Source organism: Ischnura elegans, chromosome 3 (assembly GCF_921293095.1).
Source record: "Ischnura elegans chromosome 3, ioIscEleg1.1, whole genome shotgun sequence".
NCBI lineage: Eukaryota > Metazoa > Arthropoda > Insecta > Odonata > Coenagrionidae > Ischnura > Ischnura elegans.
In genome coordinates, this window is record NC_060248.1 from 93,363,842 (window position 1) to 93,386,679 (window position 22,838).

The 22,838-nt window shown below is 37.6% G+C and overlaps 1 protein-coding gene across 3 annotated transcripts in view; it reads left to right on the forward strand.

Moving 5' to 3' along the window:
- Positions 1-22,838, forward strand: part of LOC124156148 (calcium release-activated calcium channel protein 1-like) — a 36,659-nt gene that overhangs the window by 1,471 nt on the left and 12,350 nt on the right. Inside the window, exon 2 of one of the 3 annotated variants that reach the window (XM_046530502.1) lies at positions 1-68. This exon is cut by the window's left edge and continues 189 nt beyond it. The exons of 1 other annotated variant lie outside the window; for it this stretch is intronic. Coding sequence is in view for 1 of the 2 variants with exons in the window: in XM_046530501.1 (XP_046386457.1) it covers positions 10,777-10,919 (143 nt within the window). In the remaining variant the exon portion in view is untranslated. Of the gene's footprint in view, positions 69-10,546; positions 10,920-22,838 lie in introns of those variants that run through there. One more of the 3 variants, XM_046530501.1, reaches the window with a different exon arrangement.

Here is a 22,838-nt window from a genome sequence, read left to right on the forward strand (position 1 = left end):
GACAAACTCATCACGGATCCGTGAGTGTGCAGCTGTCTTCGGGAAGCGTCTCCTGTGTTATGATCAAGGTAAGTAAGAAGTGCAGTCGTACGAAGAAGGTCTTATTTCAAGCAATCTTTTCATATTCGAATAAGAACACAGCTTTCTATTTTCCATTAATTGATTATTACGAAATTCTACCGTTTTCGGTCGTTTCACCATGAAGATGGTTTCCTGAGCTGGTGTTCTTGTTTTACAGGAGGTATAGAGTAAAAATAAGTAATGAGTGAAATAGCGCGAAATATCAGATAGCATAGACATACGTGACTCATACGGTCATACGGCACATATGGCTCATGCGAAAATGGAAGTTTTATATACCAAACTAGACCGAAGCAACTAAACGAAAAAACCCAGCGGAAAACAAGGCTAATGTGAGTGAGAATAAAAAAGATAGTCTTACCAGGTTATGATAGTTCAATGATTTAGAGCCGTTTTCGTCTTTGCCCTTTAAGAAGGTAATTATTTACAAAAAATGTCTGATATCAAGAACGCCTAGGACTTCGGTCACTCCGTCGAAAACTGAGCTTGATTCCATATGAAATTTAATGGCTCGTCTATTTGATATCACAAGCGTAAAATATGATGTAAGGACATAAAATAAGTCGCTTCACTAGTATTACTGAAATGATTAGAATGAGTTAGGTACATAAATTTAAAATTTATCACGAAAGAAAAACGGAACAATATGGAGTAATCCACGATAGATAAAAATTATCAAACAATGTGGATGATGTTGTCTATTTGGAAAATTGGAATATTCCTCTGTTTGGAAAAAGAAAAATGATAACAACATAGTTCTATCCAGGAACGTCAATTAAAATCAAAGAAAAACTGTGAATTATGTGAAGTTGGTTTCATTTATTTTCCTGAAATTCCACTATATTACACCACACAGCATGGAGTTTATGATGAAAAATATCTAATGAAGTGACTTAAATAACAAAACATGATAAAAAATAAAAATCGGGGAAATTTGGAAGAGAACGATTTAACTACCGAAAAAACTGTGTCATTAAGTCGAAAATTGTGTATCGCCAGGATCTTGGTGCGTACATGTCAGACAGCCTTATATAAGATGGATGTGCTCTTAACAGCTTTATTAAATGAAGTTCGAACAAAATATAACGATCGCCTCAATGATACAAAATCCTGAAAAATAATGTTGACACTCGCATTTACCTCACCAGCCATCTTCACTCGAAGGCGAATTAGTGATTTCCGAGAAGAAAGAAAGTCATCAGCACCTCATTATAACATCTAGGAAAATAACCGGGGTTATAAAAAATATTTTCATAATTTTCTCAGTAATTAATAATAGAAGGTGATTAAATTTTTATGACGTATAACGGGAGATCAATAAAAGCGCCGGGCAACAATTTTAAGCCATTGAAGTAGTGACCATAAAATACTTATTCCGTCCTTCTGTTTATGACAATATAAGTTGTTTCAATAATGTATTAAGGACAGTAGATGGTGGCTCAAGGAGAACCTATTAGCTTAAAATTAACAACAAAAATTTGTAAATATATCGGAAGCATTTCGCAAGACAAAAATTTTGAAATTCTGGAAATTTGAAAATAATTTTTAAAGCCGTAAAAGTAGGGAAATTTTTTTTATGTCAGCCACAAAATCTGCCCCATCGTTGGAAAAAAAGAAGAAACTAAATTCTATCTTGTAGCCTGTTGGTTTCCAACTAGGAACTTACGGAATGATCAGACACTTGCCTCAAATTCGGTGTACACAATAAATCCTAAAGTATGTATTTCAAATCCCTAACTATATTATATGACGATGTAACGATAGGGAAAGGAACCAAAGGCATGCAGAAAAATAGGAGCATACATAAAATGAAGTTAGAAAATCTTTCTACCTAAAGCTACGAATATTGCATTATGAACAGTGGTGATAGTTATTTTATGCGCCCGTTGCATCTCGAATTCAATCACAATAATTTTACACGAGATTTTTGTAACAAATGGCTGAATTCTTCGACGTGCACGGCAAGATAAAGGAGGACTTTGAGATTGAGTGCAATAAAGTCTCACATACGATAGAAAAATACAAAGAAGTTTGGTTGAGCAACGCGACTGGGAGATCAACTCCTGATGGAACGGCCATAAACGGCTTAAGGTTGGATAAGATTAGTGGACCATAAAAATAACAAGGCACGAGAATGTGCGACCTCGTTCTGAAGCGAAAGGCGAAAAAGATAATCGGTACTATGGCGACAAATCAAAAGAATGAGGATTGACAAAGCAAGTACAATCATAAATAAATGACGGTAGCGGACATAAAAATTAATTAGTGCCACCTGAAAGGAAATTTGGTGCAAAATTATAACTAAATTTAACATGAAAAACCATTCAAGAATAATTGATGATTGGAAATCGATTTCAAAGCAATGAGAGGAATTGTGCGTTATCAAAGTAAGCGGTATGAAGTAGTCCTGTAGCGACTCTTACATTAGAAGTAAAAAAAGTACTCGAAATGCTTTCTTTTTATATTCTGTAAATTCCATAAAATTCTAGGCTCAATAATGCTTTTATATAAGTAAAAAACAGGCGAAGATATAAAAACGGTTTCTTCGGAGCCCACGATCAATTAAAATATTTCAATTGAGAGGAATCTTGAAAAAACAATGGATTAGCTATTTACGGATGTTATAGAATGTATCATGAGTAATAACAAAAACTTACCTATCTCTTGTCTATAATCATGGTTTAAAAATAATAAATGCATTAGAATGAGTGTTTTTCCAAAATTTAAAAATAAAATACAAAATTCAGTGTCATCGTGCATTTTATCATTGGCGAAGAATACGTGAAAATTAATTTTTTTTCGTGACATAGTATAATCATTTATTCTTGAAACGCGATAAAAATTTTCTATAGTGTTGTAAATCACTGTATATCGAATGGATGAAATCTTTTTATGTAGGTGAAAATGGAAATATAACTGATTTAACCGTAAAACACGAAAATTAGGATCTATGAAACTTCCACCGCTTTTTATGTAATAGGTCAGGTAGTTGGGTGTTGATGCTTATTCTATCGTTTGAAGTTAAAAATGTCTCCTCTTTGAAGAAAAAGTTTTCTCTTTGACCGGAGTCAGGTAAATCTGAGGCCGAGTAGTAACGTAGTCACCTATATAGCAGTCCACTCAAGATCTACTCTTCTCAGGAAATTTTGGGGGTAGCCTTAATTTTTCGGTAACTCAAACATTTTGAACTACTGAATCCGAATCTGAGATTTGTTCATAAAATTTCGTGACACAATATTGCATAACATGGCAAAAGGCTACTAATTGTTTCGACGAACCGTAAAGACAATTTGAAAATTGGCGTTTTGCATGTCTCCGCAAAAAAATGTTTGTCCGAAATTAACTAAACAAACTGATGATGATTATATTTTGAAAATTTATAGCTTTAGGCGTGACTTAATGAAATTGCTTCATCTTGAATAAAGAAAACAGTGGTGTCATGGTGCCGGAACGCCGTTACGCCACTGGTTAACAAAGGACATAACAGTCATATAACACTTGTATCAATTTTTTAGCCTATTAATTCCTAAAATATACATTAGTAACCAAAACATAAAATTTTTCAATAAAATGTAAATAATAACTTGTAATAAAAAACAGACAGAGTAATATTTCACTTATAAAAAAAGTCACGGAGAGTGCGCTCCGGCACTGCTAATTTTGCCATGAAGCCACTGCTGTAAATTTCACATAAATGATTTTAATAACTGCCAGTTTCGTCATCGTCAGGTTCAAATACAGGATACAGGGAGAGTATGACCTTATTAATTGAGTCAGTAGGGGGAGAAAGGCTGGCCAAGGTAGGGAAGCTAGGAAGGAGGGTATGGTGGTCCTTAAGTCATACAAAGTTACCCAATAGAAGGCACACAATGTTACAAACAACGGTTACTCCATTAGTCTCATTGATAGACTATACAAAAGGAAATTTCTTCGGCGTAAGTAATGTTTCATCTGAAATAATTCTAGGATAGGACACTAAGTGATTTCGAATCACCATGCTCCGGATCAAGGTGAACATATAGGTAATTTCTGAGTTCGTTCGAAGAAAAATTGTTAAAGTTACTGAGAGAAATCTTAAACGGTACATTCATGTATAGGAGAGCCGCGAAGACGGGATATGGAATGGAAAGACGAGAAAAAGAGCTGGACTTAAATGTGAACTCATCGGGTTATCCAGCCCATATTCCTCACTAAGGAATCCTCACCCGATCAAAGGCTTCTTTGTCCTTCGCCATTTTGACGAGAAGACGTTGCGAGCTACAGTTCAGATTCAATCATCACCGATCTCTCAAAGTCGAGTCCATTCTCTTCAAGCAGGGCAAGCTTGGCCTCATCATTTCTTAAAAACATGCAGCTACAATGGATGCGGGATTTTGCCTTATAGATATTTATTTTGATCTGGATCGTCCCATTTAAAGTGAACACCTAAGATGTCTTCGAAGAAATCACATGCCGTAAGCCAGAAAAGAGATGCAAACCCACGAATTTTGGAAAATGACGTACGTAGAGATCTCAAACTCATAGTTATAATTTGTACTTAATAATGGAATCTATATTTGTTTAAGTTTTTCTCGGGAAATCTTTATACCAAGAAAATGAAGTTGAGTATGACTCTCATAAAATAATAAGCAAACCTTACTGTCCGTCAAAGTAATATTTTCTCCGCAACACTCGTAAGAATTCCTGACATTCTGGGAAGAATGTCAATGCTGCTATAACTATTTTCCGTTAACATCCGTTGGCCACAACTGTGAATAAGTTATCCTAAGATTTAGGCTAATCCTTTCCTTTAAAAAGCCCAAGAATCTCATCTAATAAGCACGAATTTTTTCTGTAATACCAATTGACATTAAAAATCTCTCGTTCAGACGTTTTGAAAAATATTTTATAAAAAAACTTTCATCAGCAACAGCCGACATTAATAGATTTGACGTAGCCCTCCGCTCAAATCTTTTCTCAGCTAACCTTTCAATATGCACTAAATTCTCCTCTTTTTCGCCCTTGATAAACTGTTCTAATTACTAATTCGTGGCTGGTCTTTCCTTCGACTTGCCATTTTTCTGTTTGTATCGGCGGATTTAGGGTGGGGGGGCACAGGGGAACGTGCCCCCACCCTCCAGGTTCCTAAAAAAGACAATATTTTTAATACGCTATCATTATGTCCGTTTTGTTTTATGCATTACGAAGCCTCAGTAATTTAATTTCATATTATTAACTTTCGTATCAAAATAAAGAAAATATCCCGTACAGTAATTGTTGTATGCGATTTTTAATCTCAGATATGAGATGGCCGTTTGCTCGTCAGACCCTTGTTCCTTCCCCCTCCCCCCCAGAATAAAACCTGGTGCCGCCCATGCCTTATTGCCTTCAGAAGACCATCATGTGTCATGACACGGGATTTAAAACTGTCCCATCTTCTTCTAATGGCATCGAAAAGATTGTTCTCCCCCTTTTCTTAACACTCCCTCTTCACAAATTCTGTCTATCCATTTGCTCTTTATTATAATTCGATACTTGATACTTCCACATATTGAATGACTGCAACCTTAATTTTCTGCTACTTTTCATAACTCACTTCCATGAAGGACTTGCAACTTGGTATGATCTGATGAATTGTTTCCCATCTTCTTGGGTTATTCTAAGGCTTATTTATGAGCTTAATTTCAGATTATTTACTTCTGCTCATTTCTGCCCACGAAGAAAAATAAAATTCTAAGGCCTTCACTATAATGATGCCTACTTTTATCGGCTTTCGCATTGGAAATCATGCAGTGCAGTCCCTCTAATTCCTCTCTAGTTGCGATGAAATCGGTATCATTTTACTTTTTCACGACAAAGAGTTTGACGAGATATTGAAGAATTCAAGATGTCTATTTAACTTAATTAAATGCTGCGTAAAAATTAGATATCCCCTTTCTTAAACTTTATCCTGCGATGAGTTTCTTCACCCGCACACACAAGCTCTAACGTAACTGAATTAATTTCAACCCTGAAATTCACTTTCTTTCACATCATACTTAAGAATAATCAGGGGAGTCTTACGTAAAAATACAAAAATCGCTGAGTAAGCTGAAATATTGACGATGTCATACGAATTGGATAATTCATGCTCAACATACGAATTCATCGACTTTTCCTCTTAGACACCTTGTTTTATTTATTTAATATGGCATTCCTAAAATGACAAGATAGAAAACAAATTTCATTTTTAACCATTTTTGGCGAAAATACGAATACTACTGTCGGCGTCAAAATGATGTGCCGCTGTACTTTGCAAATTTATATCTGGACTTCAGTGCAGGCCATAATTATATATAAAACGTCATTTACAGGAAATTTTATTCTTAACTCTTATTTATTTTTCGTTTCATGAAAAATTCAAAAATATAGACACGAGAGATCAATAAATGACTCCGCGCACCATAAAATCAGCCGTTTTGTCAACTTCATGAACTTTGTGACTCAACGTAGGGAAAACTGCTTCGTCTACAAAATTCATCTTCCACAAAAAGTTTCTAACATTAACGTAGATGAATAAAGTTGCCTTTGCGTATTTTTAAAACGCATAGGTATTTTGTTCATGAAGTTGACAAAACGGCTGATTTTATGGTGCGCGGAGTCATTTAATGAACTCGCGTGTCTACATTTTTGAATTTTTCATAGAACGAAAAGTAAATAAGAATTAAGAATAAAATTTCCTGTAAAATGACTTATTATATATAATTATGGCATGCACTGAAGTCCAGATATAAATTTGCAAAGTACAGCGGTACATCATTTTGACTCAAGTAATTCTATACGGTTGAAGTTCTGACGATATACATGAATGAAGAAGGTAAATAATTACACCAGCTGCATTTAGAAGTGAAAATTACATTTAAAAAAGGTACAGCTACCGCGTTTTACATTAATTATGGAAGTAGGTTCGTGACTGCACGATTCAAAACGTATAATTTTCGCATGCATGATCTAAAAAAAAGTTTTTTCATTACAGAATGCATGCATTACAGTCTTAAGGAAAATATGGGGACAGAGAATAAGTTTTATCACCATTCGAGGTAAATACATTTAAAAAATATTTATTGGATTGTTGCCAAAAACTGTATGTATAGAAGCATTAGCCCGCATTTTTCGCATGGTTAGCCGCAAAGTATCGTATATGGACTTGGATTCATATTTTCGCACGCGATTCCCAGAAAATATATTGCACACATAGCCAACTGCTTATGTCCAATAGTTGATAAGCTAAATTATGGATAATATTTTGAAGTATTTATGAGTGTGACATCAAATTTGTATTTCGGACCAAACTCTTTAAGCATTCTTGATTTGAACGCGACACACCTTAAAATCACATCTCGAGCGGATCTCTTCCTCTATCTAAGACTCAACTTCTAATCTCAATATTTATTTTATTCATTTGGTGTTCCGTTCGGACAGATTTGAATCCACTAACGATGATAACTAAACAGTAGCGCTGACTCCATGGGGACTGAGGGGGCCCGAGCCCCCTCAAAGATTCGTTTGGGGGGGGCGGAGCCCCCTCAATAATTCAATAAAATAATTAAGTTATATTATGCTTTGTGAAATCACAAAAATATATTGGTAATTTTTATTTCCCATGTTTGACGATAGTTACCTTTTAAAATAAATTCAACAATGCGTTAAAACAAATACATATTAAGGTTAAGCAAAACCAAGTCAAGAGGTGTTAATCATGATAGTGTTTCGGTGCTACGACACACTTTGAATTTAACCTCTTCCCGGGGCAAGACCTCCGATAAAAATATTGGGGCCCCCCCAATATTTTTTATAAGTCGGCGCCCCTGTAACTAAATTCGTTCAGCAAGCGATAAGCATTTTGAGCGGACCCCGGATTGGGTCTGGTACCGCCCCAAAGGTAAGGCCGACTGACCAGGAAATGCCTAAGGCCAGGGGTGCTCAATCTACGGCCTAGGGCAACATGCGGTGCATTAACTGATTCGCATGACTCTTAATTATATTCAAATACGAATACATTGGTGATACATATGAATTGATCATAAATGTAGTGTCCCGCGGCATTCATCTTATGTTTGTATAAAGTGAGGTACATTGGAGAATAGGTAAAACAGACATTTGTTAGACAGGAGAACTTGAACGACTTTCTGCATATTGGTACCAATATACTTTTACTGCGATAAGGATGGTTCCAGGAAGGTAGGAAATTTAGCACCTGCATTCTCAAGCAGTAGATGTACTGCTTTGGTCGTTGAGTAGGACATTTTTTATTTTACAAAAAATATAAGCGGAAATATTTCGGCTTAAAAAATCAATGAAAATTTTTCTTAAACTAAATCCTGATTTACTAGTAGTTACCGATGGCTTTTCTTGCAGGCAAGCGCAGCAGATCACTCTTTAGATATCATTTAATTTACTGGTGATAAATGATTACATAAGGTTAAAAAGACATTTTACACCCAGCCAAATTCCATTGGAGATGGGAAGAACAGGAAATCTAGAGACAATAATAAAAGCTCGGAAGAATTTATGCTAATAGCAAGACAGATGTAGAGGAAAATAGTATAGTACCAAAGGTAAAGGTTAGAAAAAGTTGGAAGTCACACAATTTCTCTAACTCATTCTTGAGTACCATTGAAAATGCTGTAATCTCATTATATTTTGACGATATTTAAATTTTACAATCGATCCTGAACACATGGATATTCATATAGTGCTAGAATTTCAAAGGATATTCAGTATCTCATTTTCTGTAGTATTTAATTAATGCCCACCTAGAGCTGTAGAAGAGATATTTCCGCACGTAAATTCATATTTAATTCATCCCTGCATCCAGGTACGAATAATCGGCAGACTTTATTTGCTCCACCATGGATGCTGGAGTATCATTTGAATCCGTAAGCACGTGCATTCTTAGATAATTTCTTCCTTGCGTGGCATACGTCCCTCATTCCTCTAAGTCATTCGGGATATTAATTTTTCGTCCAATGCTGAGTTCAAACCGAAGAAAGATTTGGTGCTTTCCCGGCGAATAGATTGCGTGAAGAGTTCTCGGGGTCGCCGCCGGGTCAGGAACTCATAGCCCTGCGGACGATGGCCGAGTCGGGCATCGAAACGTCGGCAGAAATGTAGTTTCTGAGTTCAAACCCTTTCACAAAAATACTAATAAACATACCACCGCATGTTTCTTATGATTAACGTAAAATAGAGATGAGAGTTTATTGCGCCATAGACAGAAAATGATCTTGTACTTGTATTATTATTCTACATAAATTCATTAACCGCACAATTGTATTTGAGCTGGAGTAACAGTAACCCTCAACAAAGGAATAGTTATCGTAAAAACACGCGCAATTTCTTGAGACTCAATTACGTGCTAATAAAGAAAGTTCTTAAGAGTATAGAGTAATTGCTAGTGTAACACCGAGCTTTTCTTTCCGTAAAACAGCGAGGCTCGAAAAAACGTTGCATCGCCGAGTACAAAGGCGCTAAATACGGAGTGTGTACGCAGGAGAAGAGAGGAATAGGTAGGAGTAAAGTCCTTTCCACCGACATGAAGTGACTATAAAATCTTGAGCTCCAGTTAAATTACCTTAAACGTGCACTTCATAATAATACCTTATTAATCAACGAGCCTGATTTCCTTGAAACCCTCCCGGCGCACTGTACCGTGGCTCTTGGAGTAATATGTGTAAGTAGGTAACTGACTTCAGCGGATGCTCGTTTTTGAAAATAAGTCCGATTATGTGGTCTCCTCTTTTCTCGGTGATAGGTACCCTTCAGAATCCCAGTTCTATCTCCTTTATTTGGCTCCTGCTTGTTAGCATAATTCATCTGCACATTTCCAACTTTAAAACGGTACAAGTTGGATTATTCGAACGCGATAGGACCTCATAAATGTGTGACTTCCTGAAAAGTGGTTTCAATGTCACGCATATCACTGGAAATAACGGAAATAAGTGCTATGTTAATTTAATATTATAATATGTAGGTCATATTCATATAATCCTCGAATTGCGAGCAAATATATTAACATGAATAAATACATTAAGATTATTTATTTAAAAAAAACAGTAAGCACATAGCATATATATTTCCATTGATTCACTGAATACTTATTGAAATTATGTTTGCATGAAAGGTGCTACAGACCAAGCGCATACTTCGAATCAAACGCAGTAACTAATTGTAAGAGGATGAATTATTTTCCTATTTATCCCACACCAATAGCATACCAAAAATTTCCATTAGTACTTTTCCACAGCGATGTTTCCTTTAGGTATAGTTTGATCCACTGTTATACCGCACTCTTAAGATCACACGCATTCCAGGTGGTTGCTGTTCAAGAATTACTCGAGAGCGCGCCTTATTTCGTAAGTTTATCGCGTCGACGCACGCGCGGAACAGTTTAAACACGCCGCACATATTTCCCCTCCCGTGAATCCGCCTTCCCCTGCGACATCACCGTTCACCGACTCGACCGCGACTCAGTTCGTCACTGTATTCCGTCCGCGCCGTGAGCGGAGGCAGCGAAGGGATTCGTTCAGCCTAGGAAGCTTCGTGAGCACCCACTTATTATAGCAGCGCCCTCCCCAAATCGTGCACGACTTCAACAGTCGGCGGGGGACCAGCTTGTTTTAACGGACGGAGGCGACACGGGGGTCGCCACCGCCGGAAGCAAAGTGTTCAATCATCATGCAGACCCCGAGCTATCCGCATCAACAACACCATCAGCAGCAGCAGCAACAACTGAATTCGCAGCAGGGCCAACAATGGGCCGCCGTCCGCAGGGAACGGGCGAGGTTGGTGCGAGAGGCTGGTCGGAGCCCCACGGGAAGGTTCGTGTCCTATAGAATTGTCATACTTGAATCCCGCCTGTAGAAATTGTTACTAGAAGTGCTGACAAGGACGCATCACTCCATTTCGACCATATATGAATGGGGTGAGAAGCCAAGGGGTACAACTGATTTTTTTCTCAACAGAGGTAGATGAAGTTAATTGTTAGAAGAAATACACAGAAATTGGTTGTCAAGGGATTCGAGTGAGTCTCTGTTCTGTGCTGACATCGAGTGGAAAATCAAATGCACTACTAAATACTAGTTGATCTCGTTTGTTTTCTATACCAAATTTCTGTACCTAACTCTGTTTATAAAAAAATCACTTGTACCAACCCCTTGGCTTCCAACCCTCTCGTATGTATTTGGAATAAGGAGTAGATCTGAAATAACCCTATTCACGGCCTATGCTCTCGATCAGGGACGTAGCGAGGAGAATGTGTTTGGGGGTGGGAGGGTATGACCCGGTTGGTCAGTGGGGTGGCTATCGAGAAAATGTAATAATATTTTACGTCTCTAGAAATCAAATTTTATACTATTTTGGCGCTTAAAATTACACAATTGATGGGTCTTTGGGAAGCTGTTTTGCTAAAATATGGTATAAATTTGTCTCATAATTTAATATTTTTATGCTAAACTAATTGTTTAAGGGTGGGGGGGAGGGCATGTGCCTCCTGTACCCCTATTAGCTACGCCATTGCTCTCGATCGATCGCATTTTGTCTTTTTTTCGCGAAGAATTATGCCCTGTTCACAACAACTTGGCTTACCATAGCGTAACCAAGGAGTTGAATAGCAGAAAAGATCGGCGACTGGATGATAACGACATAATTCAAATTTTGTCTGCATTTTGTTCCTCAAGGACTGTTTTTTCGGTGATATCTAACCTACTTAAATTGATTCCTAGGAATACCAATCAGTTTTTGGCCTCCCGGCTTTCTGACTGTCACAAGGCGTGGACATTACATTTACAAGTTTCTCCGCGGTTTTCAAATTACTCATTACCATCCTTTCTTCGAACCCTAATGCCCCCAACAAGTAGAGGCATATAGGCAGTTAGCAACACTGTAATATATAGAAAATTTAGTCTCGACAATTTTTCCTAAGGTTTCATACGAATTTTGAGGAGGTCTATCCCATAACTTTTTTTCGTATACCTCGTCTCGTTCGCAACATTCGTATGATTGAGTGAGTCAGTCAGTGGTCGGAAGTGGGTTTTTATAGTATAGCGAGGAGGCGTAATTTGACTTGGAATGGTCCTTAGCCGAAAAATGACCATATATCTTTTGAAAGTAGCTCAAGGCAAGGAAAATAATAATACATATCGTCAGTCGCATGACCTATATAAGATCTTAAATCGATTTCACAATTGTTATACAGTATAAACTTTGATTGGTGTAATATTTCACATTAAAGTCTGGTTTATATTCCGCCAAGTTAAGTTATTGTGAACGGGACATTATTCCATCATAAGTTACGTTATTACCTTGAAAATTTCAGGCTTTTTCATTGTTAACCACTGGAGTAGCAAACTTTGACATTTGGGAAATATTGAGTTGAAAATTTCAAACTTGAGATTCAGGAAAATGTTGTTAAAGGTTTACTCTCTACCTCCAGATAATTTCATAAAATATGCCGTGAGTTTTAAATTCGTGCCGAAAAAATGACTGGCTGGGCGGAAGTGACGCCTTCTCTTACATGAATGGTCCCTCAATCAAGGTCGTAACCTCAGGGGAGTGGGGTAACGGGGATTGGACGTGCACTTCGGGGGGGGGGGGGGTTTGGGAGTATAGAGTCATATGTTGGGGAGCCGGAGGTTTAGGGGCATGGAATTTTTATGGAACATCCTCCCCAGTGAAACTAGGGGTTCCCTGGAGGCCTTCCCCGGAAAATTCGTTTAAATTAGCATTTCCAAATACAGCATTTTAAGTACCTTCTAACATTATATTAAAATTTATTTAATCTTTCGATGTTTTTGCTTTTATTGTACTTGAATCTACAAGTTTCGTACTTTTTTTTCGGACAAATTGCCATTTAAAATGGGATGGGGGCAGGCTCCCCCCAACCCCCCCCCCCAAATCTCTGCCCTAGGTTCATTTGGAGGGGGTAAAACTTAGACTCCATTTCAGAATACGTTTGAACCACTTAAACATCCGCGACCATACCTTCAACGATTTCTCATCCTCACAATCATGAATCCCTTACCGTTGTTAGCATGTAGATTTTCTCGGCAGAATTCGATTATATATTGTCAGTGACACCATGATTTGTAGCGATTCTCCTAGAATATTCATTGTTAAAATGTCACGGTATACCTAGAACTACATGCCATACCAATCTGTTGACTCATTCAAGATGATATTTAGCTGCATTTTTGATTTTTATCGAGCGCATTTTTTGAACAATAATGGTTTTTCGTGTAAAGGATGATCCGGTACTAAAACCTCCATATTGTGTATTTTTAAAAATGGCTTAGATTTAATGGCGACTTCTTGATATTTTTGATGGATGACATTTTATCTTGATGACGTTAACACTTAAATTGTTAATGATGCTGTACAACGGAAATTGTTAGGCTTTTTCTCCATTCATATTTAATCACAGAGATTTCTCCTTTTAATTTTTATCGCTTGCTCATGAAAATTCCTTTTGCAGATTTGGCTAACTACCGGGAAACAAGAAATATTAGCAACATCAGCCGAACGCATAGCTTAATGATAGCTTAATAAAAGGTTTCCGGTTCTGAATAGAGAACTATTTCTGGTCTATATGGCACAATTTCGCGAATTAATAGAAAGAAGAAGGAAGTGTGAAGAGAGGCTAAAGTAGAATGAGGTGTTTCTGAAAATGACATAGCCTTTTCAAACGTAGGCAATCTATAATTGAAAATATCGGAAAAAAACCATGTGCATTGACCTCCATTCGAACCATGATATATCCAATTTCTCACTGAGAATTGAGGCGAATCTTAAGGTATTATTTCCTCAGGAGGAAAGCGCGCCAATTTTGCTAATTTTGTCTAAGGTTTTAACGTATAACAGGGTGATCGTGGTTAAATTCCAGGTCAAGGAAGATGATGTGCTTTCCAAAATCTCATACTTTCCAAAATTTCATACCGTTTGTGAGTATTAACGCACAATATATAATTCAAGACACCAAAACAATATAGTGCTATTTCAACCAAATCATCGGCTTGGGGAAAAACTTCTTCCAGATTTCAAGAGGGTAAACTATACTTACGATGTCTCCGAAGCAATGGATAATGAGAAAAGTCTCGGAAAATACCACAATGAACTCTAGCGAAACGACTCGAATTTGACGATATTTTATCTTCAGGTGTCATAACCGGGATGGTTACATTGATGTTCACTGTGTTTTTTTCATACGTCAATATGGATAACTTTTATCATTCTATCCTCATTAACAGTACATGTTTTTAACGTAGGATGATAGAATTAACCTCAATGTGATGAGAGGAGCAAATAAGGTGTTCTATATAAACACGCACATTTTAGCGTCTGTAGATATTCCCCGTTCGAATGCGTTAGAAAATGCGCGACGAAAATGCTACAGTTATATCTATATCCTGAGAGAAGCTAGGCTAACAGTCGCACGCAACGGTGTTTACAATCAAATGACGTAGTAGGCGGAACTGACGGAGCTCTATGTCTTCCCCAGCGTAGCGTCAAATCATGGCCATATAAATCCTATCACAGCTACCTTAATATTTTTACTGTTTTATTCACTTCCATTAATTACGTGAGGCGCTTATGAGGGTAGTGGAGGGGGTCTAGCCGATTCTCAACAAATCTCACGTCAGCGAATGGATGGGTCATGGCAAATTTCACGTATTTTCTTTTTCCGTAAGAAACAGAGTCAAATTTAGATCTTAGTAATATTTAATACTGCAAATAACTAAATAATAATTAATTTTATAATATTAACTAATCTTAAATAAAAATTACCAAACAAATTGTTTATTTTTTAACAAATCAAACGCAATGAAGCATAGGGTAACGTATTTAGGCTGAAAATGCTCATTTTGAACAATCTCATAGAGATTAGAGGGAGATGGTCCAGCTAAATCTCACGATGTCTCACCCAAGGGGGGAGGAGGGACATAAAAATTACCTCACGTAATTAATGGAGGTCCACTCAATGATTAAACCCCGAGGTGGGACAGGCTCACCGCGGGCTGACGTGAGCCATAGGCATTGGAATATAATATTTTTCAGGGTATTTAATTTCGTTGTACCACCGATTATTTTTTTGTGTGGGGTTGTCCGAAAGCATTACCAGGTATCGGGGACTCCTTTATCGGTAAACAAGCGCTCTACCCCGACTAGTTGGCCAAGACGCCTCTCCTACTGCGATTGATGGTGATCATAGTTCTAATGTAAGGCAATAATTTAAATTGCGCTAATAAATCAGTTAGTTTTAAAACCCTGCTAAGAACAGTCTCATAGCAGCCCGTGAGATGCTGCATCACCCCCTGCCAAACTCCCTAGAGTTGGCTCGCAGCGTATAACGTAAATTTAGATGAGATATATAACATGGGTGGCAAATACATGACGGAGCAAGGCAATTAGTAGATATTAATTCACCGAGTTGGAAATAATATTTCTATCAGACTTGTGTCCAAAATGTAGGGAAGCTGTTCTCTCCCTCAGTGGCGTAACTAGGGATATGTTTTGGGGGGGGGGGGGGTATGGGAGGGTCTGGGGGTGAGGCCCATCCTCCGAGCAAGCCCGAGGGGGTCTGGGAAAATTAAAAAAAAAAATAATATGCCTGGAAATACATTTAACATCATTTTGGCACTCAAAATTTCACTTTGAGTAAATGCAGTAATTATAAGTCAAAACTAGACAATAGTTAAAATATTTTTTTAATTTCTCTGAGGCTTTTGGGGGGGAGGGGGGATCTATCCTCCTCATCCCCCCATAGTTACGCCACTGCTCTCCCTTAAACTACCACATAAACGTATTTAGATCTTAGTGCTGCAGTATCTAATCAACGCAGTTTTAGTGTTGCGCACGTTGGGGTTAACCGTGCCCGCATCCTAACAAACTTAACGAGGCTGGTAAGGTGCATGTGATGAATTTGTACATGACTGCAAATAATGTCACCTTTTTAATAAGTTAGCAAGCACGAAGTACAAGGATGACATTAAATATTGCACTGGAGAGAGGGGTGGGAGCAATAAGGTAAAAGTGTTTTCAGAAGGGACAGGAATTTGACGAAAGATAAATTAGGTCATATAGTGGATTGAGTATACCTCAATTTTTCCTCATCACCATTATTCTGTTCACTTTTTTAAGCATCCTTAAAGCTACTAGTTCCAAGGGCGTTCCAAGGAAATTGAAGTATGTAATATTAAAGCTAAACTAATTAAAAATGAAGGAGAAAGGAATTAAACTCAAATTAAACCATAAGCGAAATATGTATGTTCAATAGGAGGTATACCTAACATCATTCCCAAGGGCGTACCCAGGATCAAAACTGGGGGGGGGGGGGGCAAGCCATGGTTGTTCAAGTTATATGTAAGATTTAATCATGGAAAAGGTATATGAAACCAACATCTTAAGGAAACTGTAACAGCTCTTTATAAGTTTTTAAAATTATTTGCTTGAAAAAATATTATTTTTCTTAAAGACATTTGCGATTTTTGCTTCTGGGGGGGACAGCTGCCCCTCACTGGGTACGCCCATGACTAGTTCACCAGTCCCTTCATCGCGCACGTTAACGTCTTGAAACCAGTCGGGCGGGAATGAAAATTGTCGACATAATACCGAACGATTTTTTCTTCGATAATGTCCTAATTCCTCAAGTTACGTCCTATTTAGTTAGATTATCCGTGCAAACATTGACGCATAATAGTTGAAACTCTGCCAGGGGAATTTGCGTCCTGCACGAGTCCGCGTGTGATTGACAGGAGGTGAGGAGATGTGGAGGAGAGCTCGGAGGCGCAGAATCCGAAGACGAGGGAAACGAGCAGGAGGGGGCGTGTCACAATTCCCCATCCGCCAATGCGTTCGAGATTGATGAGACGCCGATCGTCTGAGTGGACGAGCAATGGAAGTTCATAGCGCTTTCCATTGTCATACCTCACATCATTGACCGCACACGGAGGGGGATATAATCTTCAATAGAATACCCTCAATTCAACACTCAAGCCTTGTTCACAACAGTTGAGTTTAAAGCTCAAAAGTGAGTGTCTGTTGGGTCAATGCAACTTAAAATTGCACAACACGACTTAGGTTAATGATTAGTAAAGGAAACCTCCAATTTATTTTGAAACAGACCAGTATAATGGAAGACAGTTTTGCCTATTGAGAGATATTAAAACTATCGTATGTTCTTTAAAATCGATTTCACCATTCATTCATGTTTTACTCAAATAAAGAAAGGAATGTACCAATGGTAGGTAATTAGAGGAATTTTTACTATTAGAGGATTAATTCCTAGAGGAATCCTCTAGTTCATAATAATTTACGATAACTTTAGTTGTTTTAACGAGCCTTCACTCATTAAGGGTATGAATCGAGAATCGTGACAGAAAAGTGACTCGGTTATTAGGCTCTTATTCGAATACAAGGAATTAAATTTTCGAGTGAAAATGAAGTGGCTCGATTAGCAAAATCCTCAGTATTATCGACACTTAGCATTCGAAAACATAGAGAGAACCTTGTTTGCAATAAAAATTATTCGAGTAGTTCAATCATAAATCACTTCCTCGAGTAAAATTTCTTACATCCGGAGACACTAAATTCGTATTCAAAGTGTAAACTTGATGGGTAAATAACTGAGTTTATCGAGGTCTATTCATAAATAACACCTCAAATTAGCCGGTGGATCATACGTGAATATTCCTATGACAGTCCACAACTTCAGTAAAGAACTCCATATTATAAAAACCATTGTAGGAGGAAATGGCTTCAACACCGTGTGTTTAGACAAGATGCTTAAACGCTATCGCTCTAAAACATCCACAAAGTTACTGACATCACTGTGTATGGTCCCGACAAAAATCAACCGCTGGGTCAAACTACCGTTCACAAAGGTTAAGAAAAGACTTAGCTGTTTCACAAAATATAATATATTTGCGACCGGTTTCGATACAGCGTATCAAGGAGTTTCACCATGTTACGCCAACCACCATCGCATTTAAACTACCGTTCATTAGAAACATTTCCTATAAACTCCAGAATGTCTTCCCTAAAAATAATTGCAATGTATCATTTTATAACCCTATGACACTTGACAAGATTTTATTTAATTCTAAGGACAAAATTGATTGTTTGAGGCGTAATTTGGTGAAAGCGATTCATAATTAAATTAAAAAAGAAGAACTTTGTGCTTTCACATTAATATTTATTCACGACCATGGTTTCAACGTTAGACGTCATCATCAGGTGATGACGTCTAACATTGAAACCATGGTCGTGAATAAATATTAATGTGAAAGCACAAAGTTCTTCTTTTTTAATTTAATTCTAAGGACAAATATCATCGAATGGACAAAAGTGGAGTACATAAATTAAAATGTGACGATTGTGGAATTTGTTATGTTGGTCAGACTGGAAGAAGGTTCAAAGACAGAGTGAAGGAACATAGAAGAAGTTTTATATACCATGACGGGAATCTTGTTTCGCTCATCATTTATGCCTCTGTAACCATTTTAGCAATTTTGACATACATATTTTACATTGTATTGACAAAGGGCTTAATCTAGATTTTATGGAAAAATTCGACATTGCCAATAGCCCGGATGGACTTCGTAATGATGTTTTATTTTGTACTGACTATCCTTTGTTAAAATGCATCCCCATGACGTCAAAACCCTGACCTTCACTCCGATCCACTCGATGTATGTTTTCGTCCTTCACTCACTTGTTCACCAAAACCGTTTCCCCTCCCACTCCCCCACACCTAATTCCATATGCCCCCACCTCCTACCTTGGCCTGGGTATATATATCGAGAGAGTACTGGGTTTTTTCACCTTGAAAATGACACTTACGTGTTGAAACCATGGTCGGTTGCTGAGTTGTGACATTAAAAGTGTGGAAATTACCATTGTGTTCTTCTTTTTATCATGGACCAAATTTCATCCTACCATTTTACCACCTCATTGTTCATCTCAAGACTCATACAGGACAAATTAACCAGATGGAAACTGACTCATTTTTAAGCAGGCATACGACTCTCTCTGACTCACACTACCCCGAGGTGACAACCAAAGGCACTCTGTGTATTTACCGATTTTAGTGCACCTTAGATAATATCCTGATTAATTGGTAGCTATAAAACGCTTTTCTCCAGATCTCGACTAAAAAGTCATGCTGATTCAATCTAAGGACCTCCTAGCTCCTGTGAATGAGGTCGGAGAACAAAACAATCCTAATATCAAAAGTGGATGGTCTTAACGCGTTGCCAACGAGTCACGAGAACCCTCGTTTTTCATGAGCCATGCGTTAAGGGCGGATAACGAGGATTCTCGTTTTTTTTTACTGTTGACTCCTTTTATTTTGGGGTATGGTAAGGAAGGGTGGAGAGAAACCCAGCGTCGGCATTTGCTCTTAACGAAAGGCGCCAAGGGGACCACGGTTTAACGTCCCATCCGACTGACGGAGTGTTGCGCTTGAAATGTCCTCCACACAACATTCAAGCAGGGATCGGGCAGTCTCTGAAAATTCCCTGCCACCGCCGGGATATGAACGCGAGCCCGCCGGGTGGGAAGCCAACACTCTAGCCACCACACCAACCCGATCCCCTCCTTTTATTTTGCCAGTTTAATTTAATTATTTACATTTTGTTCATTCGTAGCCGGAATATATAATTGTTAATATAATTTTCCATAAGTTGTACACTTTTGGAATGTTTGCATACATTTTTTGTTTTAACTATAGTAATTTTTTCGAAGTTGCTACATTCATGCATTCACATAACACCAAAAAGAATCATACATTAGCATCATACCTGAGTAACTTCGAAAAATACCATTAAAATTATTTAAAACATCAATAATAAAGGCAATTTTAAGAGAATAGTGCATCTTATAGCGTTCAGGTTTAAATATCTGTCATAACAGAGGGGTAAGAGGGATTTCAACACTGCTATACGCAACGTGATGCATGGATGAATTAGTAGTTCTTCACCCTTAATTTAAAAAATCGATTATTTAATTGTCAAAAATGGCTGCTTACTTATACTACAATTGAAGAAATACTTTATCAACTTAAATTCGATAATTATAATAATACATTTAATCAAAGTTATTGCTTTTTTAATGCTGACACGTATTCATTTTCCGCTATTTAAACCAATGTATGGATGATAAATATATGTTAATGGTAACCTAAACACAAGTCCAATATCTAGATTACCTAAAGCTCATAATATTTTATTTTTTTGTTTGTTAATAATAAGGAGTAATGTACATCATTATTTACAACTATTATTAATTTGTGATCGGGGTGAAAAATTCTGTTGATAGTGTACAAGGTCGTACTTCTTTTACTAATCGCAGATTATGTAGTTGGTTACTACGCAACAGGCAAGGGCTATGAAACGCTCTTCCTACAATTTTTATTGAACTCGAGCGGAATTAATTGACTCCGTTCTTGCGACGAATGTGTAGACACGCAATTACGCTCTATTTATTAACTCAGATGAATCAGGTCAGTGGTCAAATCTATTGTCACCATTTACACAACTCTTGAGACAAATGCGCTCAATGATTCGAGCTCGATAGCCTTGCTCAGCCGACATGCACACATGGTTTCAGGTTAGCGCCTAAGAAACTGCTATAATGCTAGGAAATAGAATTTTAAAATGCACTCATAAGCTTCTTCATAATATAATATGGCATAGTATTTGGCCCCTCTCCCCTCCTGATTCCTCCCCTCTTGAATTAAATGCTAAGGCTGGTTGGGAGCAGGGATGGGCAGTATTTCAAATGCAAGTGCTTTAAAATAAGCATTTGAAATAATTTTTAAATTTGTATTTGGTATTTCAAATACGCGACCTCAATACATCTTGTATTTTGTATTTCAAATGCAGATTTTTGGTATTTTCCCATTCTAAAATAAAAAAATACATTTGTAAAATACTTTTAAGTAGCTTTGATATCAATTCTGTAACATCATGCATCAGAGGTCACTACGTTTTTATTTGAATCGTTTTCTTCATGTTTGCAACTATCCATAACGTGCCAAGGCAGTTTATATTTTTTATAGATGTCTTAGCCTCCATACAAATGTATTTTACATTTTTTTAAATATTTAAAATAATATTTTGTAGCTTGTTTTTCAAATACCCAAGACACCCAAAACACTTGCATATGTCGCATTTTGTATTTTGCATTTCAAATACTCATCGGCCTGTATTTTACCCAGACCTGGTTGGTAGCAGCTTGTATGATAGACACTCTCCATTCTTCTCGTCTCTCCGCCTTCCTCTTCATTTCCTCGTAGGTTTTGCATACAGCATCCTTCATTGATTGGTCTATAAACAAGAGTCGTAGACTTCTTCTGGGCCTTTCCCCATTGGCATGTTCCTACAGGATTGTCAATAGGATCATTCAAATTCAAATTCCTCATTATATGCCCAATAAGATGGACTCTTCTATTTACGACCGATTTCAATATGCTTCTTTTCTCTTTCATTTTATTCAATATTTCTTCATTTAATATTCGGTATGTCCACTTAATTTTCAGCATTCGTCAATAACAACAAAGTTCGAATAAACTCTGTCTCTTCTTATCCTCTGGACCCATACTCCATGTTTCACGGCCATATGATGCCACACTCTATACATAATATTTGAGAATCAATTTCATCATTTGAAGGCTGGAAATTCTGGATGTTAAAATTTGACTCTTTTTATTGAATACCCCTTTCGACTGTACGATTCAACTTCTTACGTCTACCTTATTTCTTCCTTGCAGCGTGATGTTACACCCGAGATAGGTGAAGTCATTCATTTCATCAATTCTTTATTTTCAAGCATAGAGTTTATATTGCTATATTTATGGCTTTTGGAAAGGGAGACCGACAGTTTAAGTCATTTGCATCATGAGGAGGAGGGGGTATGGTGAGGAGAATGGAGAAAACCCGGCGTCGGTATAATAGACTGCTCTCGACGAGAGGCGTCAAGAGGAGTAAGGCCAAACATCCCATTCAATGGTCTGAGTGCTGCACTTGAAGTGCTCTACACACAACACTCAATCAAGGCTAGGACCTCTGAAAAGTCTCTTACAATACTGGCATTAGAACCCACGCCCATTGGGATTAGAAGCCAGCACTCTAGCCACAACACTAACACAACCAGCTTGATGGGCGTGAAAGGTTTAACTCGAGAATCTTGAACGATGTTTGGATTAATTAGAAGAGAGACAAAATAGTCGTAAAGGAGAACATTACATTAGGCATAAACGAATTGTGATTGAGAGAAAGTTTTATAGATAGGCTAACATTAAAAATTGTCACCGATTATATATCCTTTATAATTGGCAACACTTTTTCTTAACGGACTCAAAGTGATAAATGGTGTTTTCCTTATCATATCTGATGGGCATGATGACCATTCGATATCATAAAATTGAACTATTGGTGAAGGTGGGTGGCAGTAAGCAGGCAGTAATACTTAAAAAAAATGCAATTTATTGTCACAAAATGAACTTCAGGCAAACCACAAACCCTGCCAAAAAGTCGACCACGGCACACGGAACAAAGGAGAAGGGGTGAAGGGAATAATTTGGGAAGTAGGAAAGAAAGGGCTCCCAAGCTTACGTAGTTTGGCGAATCTGGCGGCGAGGCAGCCCCGGAGCGGCGTTGAGGCGAGAGGGCACAACATGCCACAACGGGCGAATCCCCAAGAAAAAGCCCGGATCTTCTTGCTCTCCAAAATATATAGGGAGCCCG